The following is a 13935-nucleotide window of genomic DNA, read 5'->3' as shown; positions in this document are numbered from 1 at the left end:
TATTCTGCTGGTGGAGTCACTGTGTACATACATTACTTATCCTGTACTGCTCCTGAGTTACATCCTGTATCATACTCCAGAGCTGCACTCACTATTCTGCTGGTGAAGTCACTGTATACATACATTACTTATCCTGTACTGATCCTGAGTTACATCCTGTATTATGCTCCAGAGCTGCACTCACTATTCTCCTGGTAGAGTCACTGTGTACATACATTACTTATCCTGCACTGCTCCTGAGTTACATCCTGTATTATACTCCAGAGCTGCACTCACTATTCTGCTGGTGGAGTCACTGTGTACATACATTACTTATCCTGTACTGACCCTGAGTTACATCTTGTATTATACTCTAGAGCTGCACTCACTATTCTGCTGGTGAAGTCACTGTATACATACATTACTTATCCTGTACTGACCCGCAGTTACATCCTGTATTATACTCCAGAGCTGCACTCACTATTCTGCTGGTGGAGTCACTGTGTACATACATTACTTATCCTGTACTGACCCTGAGTTACATCTTGTATTATACTCTAGAGCTGCACTCACTATTCTGCTGGTGGAGTCACTGTGTACATACATTACTTATCCTGTACTGCTCCTGAGTTACATCCTGTATTATACTCCAGAGCTGCACTCACTATTCTGCTGGTGGAGTCACTGTGTACATACATTACTTATCCTGTACTGACCCTGAGTTACATCTTGTATTATACTCCAGAGCTGCGCTCACTATTCTGCTGGTGGAGTCACTGTGTGCATACATTACTTATCCTGTACTGCTCCTGAGTTACATCATATATTATACTCCAGAGCTGCACTCACTATTCTGCTGGTGGAGTCACTGTGTACATACATTACTTATCCTGTACTGATCCTGAGTTACATCCTATATTATACTCCAGAGCTGCACTCACTATTCTGCTGGTGGAGTCACTGTGTACATACATTACTTATCCTGTACTGATCCTTAGTTACATCCTGTATTATACTCCAGAGCTGCACTCACTATTCTGCTGGTGGAGTCACTGTGTACATACATTACTTAGCCTGTACTGATCCTGAGTTACATCCTGTATTATACTCCAGAGCTGCACTCACTATTCTGCTGGTGGAGTCACTGTGTACATACATTACTTATCCTGTACTGATCCTGAGTTACATCCTGTATTATACTCCAGAGCTGCACTCACTATTGCGCTAGCAATTAGAAAAGTAATACTCTAGAGCAGCCTAGCTACGCTCCTATAATGCAGGGGAAGTTAGTTTTTCCTACATCAGATGACTGTGCCGTACCTTGTGTAAAGATGACACTTTGCAGAATGCAAATCACTAGACCAAGCTCTGTGCAGATACAGAACAAGCAGGGGATGCTGGGTGTCTCCAACTCTGAAGTTGAAGAATTTATAAAGTGACTAAATAGTTTGTATAGAGGTAGCAAAGTTTAACTTGACTCCTAACACATTACAGTTATTGTCTGTGCTGCAGTTTACTCAATGCCTTAAGATAAGATAACTCGTCTGGGAAAGTCATCAGTCAAGTTAAACTTGGCTGCATCTGTAGAAAATAATCCTGTATTGTACCCTGTAACATGTGTCCACAGCTTAACATCAACTTTATTGGGGGCTGTACCACAAGAATCCTTTATCACCTTTCCACAGGATAGGAGATAAATGTCAGGACCTCCAATGATCACTAGAATGGGGGTGTGAGACCCCCTACTCTGGAGGAGCCTGCACCCTGCTATCCTATGCAATGTCTAAGGGACTAACTGAGATAGCTGAGCGCTGTGCTCAGCCATGTCCACCTTGTATGGAGCTTCAGGACACATACTCCATGTACACTCCTCTGTGGGTGGAGCAGAGGTTCGGGACCCTTGTTCTAGTGGTTGGCGGTGGTCCTTGGGGTATCACCTCATAGGTGGTAAATGACTTTATGCATGATAATCCCTGTAAGGTAGACGTTCCTTCTTCATGTTGTGTCCATAATATTGATTGTTCTGCATATTGTGTTTGCTGACAGCTCACTCCCCCCCCCCCCCCACCTAATTATTGTCACATCTTAATGTGGATCACCATTTATGATGCACCTGGGGTAAGAAGTGTGTGGGAAAACTGTGTCCTATGGTCTGTCAAAGAGATAAGCCGTGGGGATTTATCATAGGGCAATCAATTCACCTACTTAGTATCAGTGCTTGAATATTGGTGTTGCCGATGCTCAATGTCAGATTGCTTGTCTAAAGGGGACTGAATATCCCAGTGACTGAGGTACTGAATGTTGGAGCACGCGGTGCAGTAATAGCATAGACATCCTTATTGATGGTTTTGTGAGTTCGGCCCCATTACTTGAAATAGTCTCAGTGAAAATAGGTGGCGTCTAATGTCCTCCTGCTCTATATAACTGACTGTCATCATCACTCTCAGCAAATATGACTTACATCATCACACATAGAAGAAAGGAGAAGCCTGAGCAAATATTTTATCTTCCCGTTCTATCCTCTGAATGGTTCCTGCTACGTTATAGTCGCATCCAATCCTCTAATGTTTAACTTTTGAAGTAAGACAACTTTGTAAGAAGTTGGGGAAAAAAAAATAAAGCCCCAGTTACTGATGAGGAAAGGGGTGCAGAAAATCATGCGAGCTCAGATCTCAATATAATCTGAATGGAAAGATCCAAGATGTAAATGGGAACCCTTGGCTTGTGATCCTGACTACAAGGCAGCAGGAAGCGAGATGAGAAAGGATTTCTTCACCAGCCAGAGGATAGACTTCTCTGTAAAATATATGCAGGCGGTCTCCTTTCCATAGGCATTGTGTACTGCTCTAGCTGCTTTAAGACGACAAGTCTCGTGGTGCATGCTGGGGAAATCTAGTTCCATGTCCTAGAACGTGCTGGGACTTGTAGTGAGGCCACAGCGAGAGCATTACAGGCTGCCTATGGCTGCAGCAGCAGGAGGTCACCCACCTTGAACTGTCTCGCCTGGTGCTGTCTGTGAGACTCTTCCACTTGTTTAAATTTGGACTCCAGGCCTTTCATCTGATTCTCCATCCTTTCGACATACTGCAGGTCCCTCTGAGTTCTCCTGTCCAGCACCTCTATAGACTGAGACATATTCTGCACCTACAGAGAGATCGCAGCACGTCAGCACGCTAATAACCGTACATATAGCGCCCCACTTGCTATAGCGCCGTACACCATAAATCAGGAGGACAGCACCAATACCAGTTATTACTGGAGTAATAGTGCCCCCTACTACATACCCCACCGCCAGCACTGATAATACACAGGGTCAGCGCCGCACATGGATATATGTTCACCATTATAGAGACCCCCTCGGTGTGTTCAATGCTGACATCACAGGGCTTGGATATAGTGGCCTCTATCAGATCCAGGCGTTTCGTCTTCCTTATAGACACATTAGGATGATGGGGGTTGTAGTACATCGGCCGCCCTCACGGGATCGACCTCATTGCATTATACCTTTGGTCTATAGTCTCACCTCTCTGTATACTAGCGGGAGTGCAGGCACTACCCATTGGCTTGGTAGACCGAATTGGGAGAGAGGGGAGGGGGTACTCGTTCTGCTCTCTGACAACCAGTACGGCCTCTATGAAGCTGCCACCTCTGCCATTATGGTCCATGATATATATGCATCTAACCCTTAACCCCGTCCTCTCCACATCCAGCCCAAATGTCTGTGCATCTAATACTTAACCCCCTCCTGTCCACATCCAATCCAGGTGTCTATGCATCCAACCCCTAACCCCGTCCTCTCCATATGCAGCCCAAGTATCCATGCCTTGACAACTCTCTTCTGCTTTAGTGATCTGGACAGAATTTCGCCGCCGGATGAAGCTGAATTCGCCGCTGCGGTAAATTCCACAGCAAAATCTGCAGATCTAATGGAGGATTTTGATGCAGAATTGCAGGCAGGTTTTAAGCCGTTCTCAATTCTGCATCCGAATTCACAATTAGACCTGCAGATTTTGGTGCAGAATTAACCGCGGCTTGCGGTGCCGCCGATCCCGGGTCCCTTACAAGCGCCTCATTTGGAGCTTCTGATTAGTAGCGGACGGCCGTTATTCCCCGCGTCGTCTCACCTTTTCTAATAGCTGCCTGAGCTGCTTTGTCCTGGCATCTCGTGAACACATGGTCTGTTGTGGAGCCACCACTGTGCATATACATCGCCCCTCGCTGTCCTGGGCGGAGCTGTATACCTGCCAGCTTTCTTCTGGGTTGGTTGGCAACACCTAGGAATGGAGCAGAGGGCAAAAAACCCGTAAAAAATAAAAATCTTATAAGGAAAGATGGAGAAATGGGAGAGACTCATATGAAGATGATGACTGCTAGTAGACATTCAGCAGGATCTACGGGGTTCAGTACATTGGCATGGCTGGAGATCTGGCCGATTGTCAGCTCTCTGCCCCACACATCACAGTCACACTGTAATGGCATAATGAAGACTCCAGATAATGAGCGCAGCCGGGAAATGGATCACAGCCTCTTCCCGTCATTGCCGTGTGATAACATTTCTAGGAGCCGCTCAATGTCAGCAGCTGCGGCCAACGAGGCAAAACGCTAAGCGCATCGGAAATTCAAACCTGGGGCACCCAGCTACGGAACGGGGTGTAGAGGCCTCGCCGCCCGCTCTCACCCTCTGTGGGGTGTCTGCAGAATAATCATTACTGCTGTATGCAAATAGGTTCCCCATCTGTAGTTATCATATGATATGATAGTTGTGTGTATACTATAATGTAACACTGCGCCAGGTATACAGCAATCGTGTCTGATGGGATGTAACAACATACTAGAGGAAACTAAATAATATACACCGCAATGTAATATAATGAATACAATGTAACAATACAGAATGAGCCCTATAATATAATGGGACTGTATGAAGTGATTGCCTATAATATATTATGAAATGACCTATAGTGGAGGGTGACGATATGAAATGACTCCCTATAATGTAATGGAGCACTATGTAGTATAATGAATAGTATTTAACAATACAGAATGACTCCCTATAATATAATGTGACTGTACAAAATGACCCCTATAACATAATGTGACCATATGAAATGACCCCCTATAATATATTATGAAGTGACCTATAATGTAATGTGACAATATGAAATGATTCCCTATAATATATTATGAAGTGACCTATAGTGTAAGGTGACAATATGAAATATAATGAATAGTATTTAACAATACAGAATGACTCCCTATAACATAATGTGACTGTATGAAATGACCCCTATAATATAACGTGACAATATGAAATGACCCCCTATAATATAATATGAAAATATGAAATGACCCCCTATAATATAATATGAAATGACCTATAATGTAATGTGACAATATGAAATGGCCCCTATAATATAACGTGACAATATGAAATGATCCCCTATAATATAATATGAAATGACCTATAATGTAATGTGACAATATGAAATGACCCCTATAATATAACGTGACAATATGAAATGATCCCCTATAATATAATATGAAATGACCTATAATGTAATGTGACAATATGAAATGACCCCTATAATATAACGTGACAATATGAAATGATCCCCTATAATATAATATGAAATGACCTATAATGTAATGTGACAATATGAAATGGCCCCTTATAATATAATAGTATGAAATGACCCCAATGAATATATGAAATGACCTCTTATAATAATGTGAACGAACCCCATATAATATAATGGAACAATACAAAACAACTACCTATTGTAAAATGACTCCCTATAGTACAATGTAACACTACAAAACGACCCCTTATAATATGTTACAATACAGAATGACCCCTTTTAATATAATATGAAACGACCCCCTATAATGTAATGTAAGGCCTAGTTTATGTTCTGTAGCACCCAGTGAACATTCCCACATAGAAATGCCCACTATTGACTCGGGGTCCGGCGACACTCAGGTCTGCTCCATCTCTGCCAGTGATCTGGAGCTGATGGAGCGCCGGTCTCTTTGTAGTAGCAGACATGAAGCATTTGGTGACATTGCTGATGTTCTGTATCAGCCCGGCTCTTACTAGTATTAATCACGTCCCCACGGGGGTCTCCAGGACCCCGGCCCCCTCCTGCATGTCCCCCGTCTCCTCCCTGTCCTCCTCCCGAGCCGGCACTTGTCTCCCTGCTATGCTAATGACTGTAGCATTTGTGTTAATGTCTCTCTCATGATGACAACCTCTATAATGATGCTACTCATTGTGAGAAGAGCGCCCCCCCAAGGACCCAGTGTCCTCAACTAAAGGACACCCAGAGGCACCAATATAAAGCAGCTGACACCTGATCTCCTCGTGCATCTAATGTGGTGAAGCCGGGTCGTCTCGCCACCAGGTGCGCAGCTAGGCTGCGAGGGTTACACCAATGACAACCCCCCCGTAACTTACACCGGTGCTCCTGTCCAGGGTGCCAGCATTCGCCGCCGTTAACTTAGTGGTGTTTAAGCCCACCAGCGACGGCAGGGTCTGTGACATCCAGTTGGTGATCATCGCCATGGTGCTCAGGACAACCCCAATTTTGAGTAAAGGCACCGACATCTCTGCTTGGCTTTCCTCCTCCACCAGACCTTCATACTGCACGGACCGGGCAGGTTGCTTTAGACTGCAGGGAGCTTGCAGCTAACATCTGAGCCTCCCAGGAGTCCAGCAGAGCCGGGCGCTTTTTAGACATCTTCTTGCGTGGGGAAAGCCGAGTCTCGATCTCCCTCCGTCCACCACAAACACTAATACAATTGCAGGCGGCTCCTAGACGAGAGCAGCAGACGCAGAGGAATGGGTTGTAGTCTCCCCTCTCCCTGATGCCACCGCCGCCGCTGATGCCACTTGGTCACAATCCTCCCTCCGCAATCGCCGCTTCTCTTCCGGAAGAGGTTATTTTAAGAGCGTTCCCTGCTGTTCGGAACCAAGTCTCCAGATCCCTACCGAGCTGTGCAATTGACATGCAACTTACTGATCGGAGGAAGGCTGGGGATGGATTAGTGCTGGGAGGAGGAGCTGCAGGGTCGCTGCAAGAAAACGCAAGCTGATGTCAGATTATTTTTTTCCCTACGCCCCCCCCCCCCCTCCTCCTCCTCCTCCTCCTCCTCCTCTCCTTCCTCTACTTGTCATCTGGGCTCTCAAAGGACAGGAGCATCTTAGGGAAAAGAGGATCCAAGTGTAAAGAATGTGTTAATTAATGGCATCACGTGACTTAATAGATATGGGGCAGCCTCCTGCCACACACATGGGCACCGACCTGGGGGGGCACTATTACGCATCCCTCCCAGCCCTGAATGAATAATGAGGCAGGGTCCTTGTGATGCTGATGTAAGGGTCTGGGCTATAGGAGTAGTAAAGCCCAAAGCTACAGAAAGGAGCAAAGTAAATACAATGTATCAATACAAGGGCCATCATATACTATAGCGGTGAGAATTACGGATGGCACAGATATGGCGTAGAATATAGAATGACAGATCAGATGTATCCAGTGATTCCGTGCTCCTTCCTCTTGAAGAGGAGGGTAGTCGGAGCTGGACATGGCAAGGAAGGAGTCGAATGGTGACAGTGATGGATGTGAAGTGCCGTCTGCAGGTCCCCTTTAGGGAATACATTAGGAATTTGCGAGGAAGCCACAGTTCCTGACAGAAGCGCAGGTATGAGAAGCATTAACATAATATATTTAAATCGTGCCCTGTGAAAGTGCTTACACAGGTAGTGCCCCTCTGGCAAGAGCCCGCTGGCAGCAGGGAAGGGCGCTGCTCCGTAGGAAGGCTCTTCATTTTAGGGTAATTAACAGTAGAAGCCAAATGACAGCAGGAGAAAGGTGGTGTCCTGGCGCCATCTGCTGCTCCTCGCCCGCACTGCAGCCTCATGCATCCAGCAGGGACAGCAATTAGAGAATGCTAGCTCTTTAATTAACAGGTGCCTGATGGGTAATTCCCAATTATTATGGCATCCCAGGCATAGTCCTAAAATATCCATCTCTGGGGCATTACAGATAACTGAGCAGAAATGGTGGAAGCGTCCCTGTAAATGTGGTGGCGGCGAAATTCAGTATTTTCACGGATACTTTGCAGCACAGTATTGAATCCCCAGTGCAGGCTGCGTCTATAGGACAGGAGCTGAAGGTTCGCCTCGCGCTGACATCACTGTTTTGCTTTCCATTTTTCTGCTCTGTCATAGGAATAGAAAAACCGAAAGCCAAATGCGTCCTAGGACGGAAGCGAACGGCGTTGGACAGACTCCATTAATTACAACAGGCCCTTCAGCATGCTTCTTTTGGGATTGCCGGATGATCTGCTGTGCTGGAGGCTCTGAGCGAACATCGCATGTAGACGCGAATAGAGCCTGACCCTGTGCCATGTGATCCCGCCACACGCCTGCACCTCATACCTGGCATAGATGAGCCGGGGATCACCTGGCCTGTGCGTTTACTCAACCATGAATCCCCACCCCCCATACCTGAATATTTGCGTTTTTTCTGCATTGAATGGTAATATTTCGCATGCTGGGAGTTGTAGTTAAACAAAATCTCGCCCGTGTGGAACCTGCCCTATTGTCTATCGTGAGAAAATGTCATGGTCATATTGTGAAGGAGCCCCGAGGCGGTCACATTTTTGAGGAGATTTCCTCGCTCTTCCCTGCAAAGCTGAACTCTAGAAAAGAATATGTGACAATCGCATATTTCATGCATCACTGGTCCTGACTGCGCAGGGCGATGGCGTTGCTGTGATTTGTGACTAGTGGCGGATGGGGTGGTGTATGAACCGACTGTAGAGAGGGTGACACTAGGGTGGCAGCAGCATTGTGTAGGTACGGTGCCCTGTTTGATAATGGGCCACGTGTTCAGTATTTAAAGGGAACCTCTCATCAGCTTTGAGCCCAATAAACTAAATTACGGAGCTAAAAGGGGAGGGAGCGGGCGTCCCATTCCAAAACTGTGTCCCCTGAAGTTGGCACAGCAGGACTCTTTTCACGAGACTGTGAGTGCATCAACTTAATGGGTACAAAGCACAGGAACGGGAAACCCATTGAGTATGAAACCGCCCCCTGGACTCCCCGTTCCCTCTCCGTAGTTTATGGGGCTTAAAGGTGATGACAGGTTCCCTTTAATATGGGCACAGTGCTGGTCTTCTCCATTAAGGGGTAGCAGCACAATTTCCCTTTGACCCCCCCCCTATCTGTATTTGTACCCATACCCATACCTAAACCATGCTGCACAGAGGTATAACTTGAAGCTCCTGGGCCCCAATGCAAAACCTGTAACAGGGCCCCCAACTATTATGCTTTATTCATAGTACTGGGCTCCCTATATGGAGAAGAGAGGCCTTATCTGCCCCCTAAGGGTCCAGAGCCCGGGTGCAACCGCATCCCCTGCACCCCCTATAGTTACGCCCCTGGCCCCACGTGAATGGAGCCTAAGGAGACGATGACGCCTCTTCATGCTGCGTTGCCACTAAGTTTACTGCCACAGGTCAGGCGGATCTACCAGAATAGACTTTTATCACATATCCATACAATAGGTGAGACCCCCACCAATCCCAAGAACAGGGGTCTCATGTCCCCCTCCTCCTCATTATGGGCTTGCTGTACTCCCCGCAGGGAGGAAGGGTTTGGATGAAGCAGCGGTTGCCCATGCACAATGCCCCTCCATTCATCTTCAGATAGCTGTAGACCTGTATTGGACTATGTGTGTCCCCCCACTGAAATGAATGGGGGGCACGGCGCATGCTCGGCCAGAGCTCCATTTAATCTGACGTCACTGCGGGTGGGTGCAGCGAACCTGCTCTGGCAAGAAAAGAGGGTGACGGGACTCCCGTCCTCGGGATCGGTGGGGGTCTCAGCAGTGAGATCCCCACCAATCGGGCTTTTATCATCTGTCCTGTGGATTGGGGATGAAGGGCCATCGTGGTTAAACACCAAAAGTGAAATGCAAAGAGGAAATATCATGCAATTTCAGGGCAAAGACGTGATCTGGGAGCGGGATAAAAGGCGAAAAGCGGTCTGTGACTCTGGAGCCGTTGGACCCACGATGACCGCTTTGTGCCATTGTTTTGTGCAGATGCGGTTTCGCTGTCCGGCTACGTACGGCCGCTTCGTTTCTGCATCTTATAGTGGCGGACGTGTAAAGAGATCCCATATCCGTGGATCAGATTTGGGGATGGTGGTCAGCAGACCTAAATGTGCTTACAGACCGTTGCATCCAGCCTCCACAATCCGCAGCCGGTGACATTATGTGGAGCGTGCGGACGGCGATGGGTGCTCCAGTATCGATGCTAGCAGTTTCTCATAGATCGCCCGTGTCCAAGCGAGAATCCGATGGACACGATTAGACGTGGAGTAACGGCTTGTAATGAGGATGAACTGTGGACTCTGGTCAGTACCCCGTGGTCAGCGCCACCCAGGACAGGATCCCGCACTCCCTGAATCAATGCCACATGACGCTAACGGCTATATCGCCCAACACGGGCATCGGGGAATGGTTGGAAGTTAACATCGATTGTTCAGAACTTAACTCTCTATTGGTTGAGTTTCGCCCCATTTCGAGCTCCTCTCCACGGTGCGGCATTTTCTCCGTTAGCCGTGTATAAGGGAGAAATTACCTTTTAAGTCGTCAAATTAGATATGTGCTAATTGATCTAGTAATTACATTAGGGAAGTGATGTGCGGAAATTACATTAGGAAATCGCCTCCGCTGCGCTCTGTGTCTCCCATTCCTCATATTCAGCACGGTGTGTGGACTGAAACAGTCATCTGCAACCTGTGCTTCTCCAGCAGTGGAAAACTATAACTCCCAGCATCCCCTGACACCCAACCATTGGAGCCAAGGGGTGCAGACCAAGCCCTGGCCAGGGGATCCCTGCGATCTGCAGTCCAAGCCCTGACTGCGGGATCCCTGCGATGTACAGACCAAGCCCTGGCCGGGGGATCCCTACGATGTGAAGACCAAGCCCTGGCCGGGGGATCCCTATGATGTGAAGACCAAGCCCTGGCCGGGGGATCCCTACGATGTGAAGACCAAGCCCTGGCCGGGGGATCCCTGCGATATGCAGACCAAGCCCTGGCCGGGGGATCCCTGCGATGTGCAGTCCAAGCCCTGACTGAGGGATCCCTGCGATGTACAGACCAAGCCCTGGCCGGGGATCCCTACGATGTGAAGACCAAGCCCTGGCCGGGGGATCCCTATGATGTGAAGACCAAGCCCTGGCCGGGGGATCCCTACGATGTGAAGACCAAGCCCTGGAGGGGGATCCCTGCGATATGCAGACCAAGCCCTGGCCGGGGGATCCCTGCGATGTGCAGTCCAAGCCCTGACTGAGGGATCCCTGCGATGTACAGACCAAGCCCTGGCCGGGGATCCCTACGATGTGAAGACCAAGCCCTGGCCAGGGGATCCCTACGATGTGAAGACCAAGCCCTGGCCGGGGGATCCCTACGATGTGAAGACCAAGCCCTGGCCGGGGGATCCCTACGATGTGAAGACCAAGCCCTGGCCGGGGGATCCCTGCGATATGCAGACCAAGCCCTGGCCGGGGTATCCTTAGAATGTGCAGACCAAGCCCTGGCCGGGGGATCCCTACGATATGCAGACCAAGCCCTGGCCGGGGGATCCCTACGATGTGAAGACCAAGCCCTGGCCGGGGGATCCCTACGATATGCAGACCAAGCCCTGGCCGGGGTATCCTTAGAATGTGCAGACCAAGCCCTGGCCGGGGTATCCTTAGAATGTGCAGACCAAGCCCTGGCCGGGGGATCCCTACGATGTGAAGACCAAGCCCTGGAGGGGGATCCCTGCGATATGCAGACCAAGCCCTGGCCGGGGGATCCCTGCGATGTGCAGTCCAAGCCCTGACTGAGGGATCCCTGCGATGTACAGACCAAGCCCTGGCCGGGGATCCCTACGATGTGAAGACCAAGCCCTGGCCAGGGGATCCCTACGATGTGAAGACCAAGCCCTGGCCGGGGGATCCCTACGATGTGAAGACCAAGCCCTGGCCGGGGGATCCCTACGATGTGAAGACCAAGCCCTGGCCGGGGGATCCCTGCGATATGCAGACCAAGCCCTGGCCGGGGTATCCTTAGAATGTGCAGACCAAGCCCTGGCCGGGGGATCCCTACGATATGCAGACCAAGCCCTGGCCGGGGGATCCCTACGATGTGAAGACCAAGCCCTGGCCGGGGGATCCCTACGATATGCAGACCAAGCCCTGGCCGGGGTATCCTTAGAATGTGCAGACCAAGCCCTGGCCGGGGTATCCTTAGAATGTGCAGACCAAGCCCTGGCCGGGGGATCCCTACGATATGCAGACCAAGCCCTGGCCAGGCGATCCTTGGGATGTGCAGACCAAGCCCTGGCCGGGGGGTGCAGGTCTGGTGTTAGTTGGGCATCCTGCAGGAGGTGAAGTCTAATGATTGCTATAATCTAGCAGGAGACGCTCATCTCATCGTGGACACTGCATTTCCTACTTTATTTCGATGCGTGTGAGACATCCGCTGAGGGCAAGTTATGGGGAAGAGATGTCATTGTCAGCCGCCATGCAGTCTAAATCCCGCCAGACATGATCCATAATGCATCTCCTGCAACACATCTCTTATGTGTAGCTATAATCCATAGCTTCAGCTGTCATACTACTGGTCACAATATCTTGGGGACCCCCGTATTGCCTCCTGATCTACATATCAAGGACCACTACCCCCGTATTCCCTCCTGATCTACATGTCAAGGACCACTATCCCCGTATTCCCTCCTGATCTACCTATCAAGGACCCCTACCCCCAGTATTCCCTCCTGATCTACCTATCAAGGACCACTACCCCCGTATTCCCTCCTGATCTACCTATCAAGGACCACTACCCCCGTATTCCCTCCTGATCTACCTATCAAGGACCACTACCCCCGTATTCCCTCCTGATCTACCTATCAAGGACCACTACCCCCGTATTCCCTCCTGATCTACCTATCAAGGACCACTACCCCCGTATTCCCTCCTGATCTACCTATCAAGGACCACTACCCCTGTATTTCCTCCAGGCCTACATATCAAGGACCACTACCCCCGTATTCCCTCCAGGCCTACATATCAAGGACCACTACCCCGTATTCCCTCATGATTTACCTATCAAGGACCACTACCCCCGTATTCCCTCCAGGCCTATATATCAAGGACCACTACCCCCGTATTCCCTCCTGATCTACATATCAAGGACCACTACTCCTGTATTCCCTCCAGGCCTACATATCAAGGACCACTACCCCCGTATTCCCTCCAGGCCTACATATCAAGGACCACTACCCCCGTATTCCCTCCAGGCCTACATATCAAGGACCACTACCCCCGTATTCCCTCCAGGCCTATATATCAAGGACCGCTACCCCGTATTCCCTCCTGATCTACTTATCAAGTACCACTACCCCCGTATTCCCTCCTGATCTACATATCAAGGACCACAACCCCCATATTCCCTCCTGATCTACATATCAAGGACTACTACCCCCGTATTCCCTCCTGATCTACCTATCAAGGACCACTACCCCCGTATTCCCTCCTGATCTACCTATCAAGGACCACTACCCCTGTATTCCCTCCAGGCCTACATATCAAGGACCACTACCCCCGTATTTCCTCCAGGCCTATATATCAAGGACCGCTACCCCGTATTCCCTCCTGATCTACTTATCAAGTACAACTACCCCCGTATTCCCTCCTGATCTACCTATCAAGGACCACAACCCCCATATTCCCTCCTGATCTACATATCAAGGACCACTACCCCCGTATTTCCTCTAGGCCTACATATCAAGGACCACTGCCCCCATATTCCCTCCTGATCTACCTATCAAGGACCACTACCCCCGTATTCCCTGCTTAGCTACCTATCAAGGAGCCCTTCCCCCGTATTCCCTCCTGATC

At 49.2% G+C, this 13935-nt stretch overlaps 1 protein-coding gene across 2 annotated transcripts in view; it reads right to left on the bottom strand.

Annotated features, from left to right (window-relative positions):
* The window catches only part of OLFM1 (olfactomedin 1), a 66903-nt gene that overhangs the window by 25803 nt on the left and 27165 nt on the right, over positions 1–13935 (bottom strand). The window contains exons 1-3 of one of the 2 annotated variants that reach the window (XM_066580235.1): positions 6434–7006; positions 4104–4253; positions 2968–3123 (exon numbers count right to left, since the gene is read on the bottom strand). In XM_066580235.1, coding sequence (XP_066436332.1) covers positions 2968–3123; positions 4104–4253; positions 6434–6583 — 456 coding nt within the window. In that variant the 5' untranslated portion in view covers positions 6584–7006. Of the gene's footprint in view, positions 1–2967; positions 3124–4103; positions 4254–6433; positions 7007–13935 lie in introns of those variants that run through there. The other variant, XM_066580236.1, reaches the window with a different exon arrangement.

The sequence above is a fragment of the Eleutherodactylus coqui genome, chromosome 10 (assembly GCF_035609145.1).
Source record: "Eleutherodactylus coqui strain aEleCoq1 chromosome 10, aEleCoq1.hap1, whole genome shotgun sequence".
Classification (NCBI taxonomy): Eukaryota; Metazoa; Chordata; class Amphibia; order Anura; family Eleutherodactylidae; genus Eleutherodactylus; species Eleutherodactylus coqui.
This window is presented reverse-complemented; position numbering and strand designations above follow the sequence as displayed.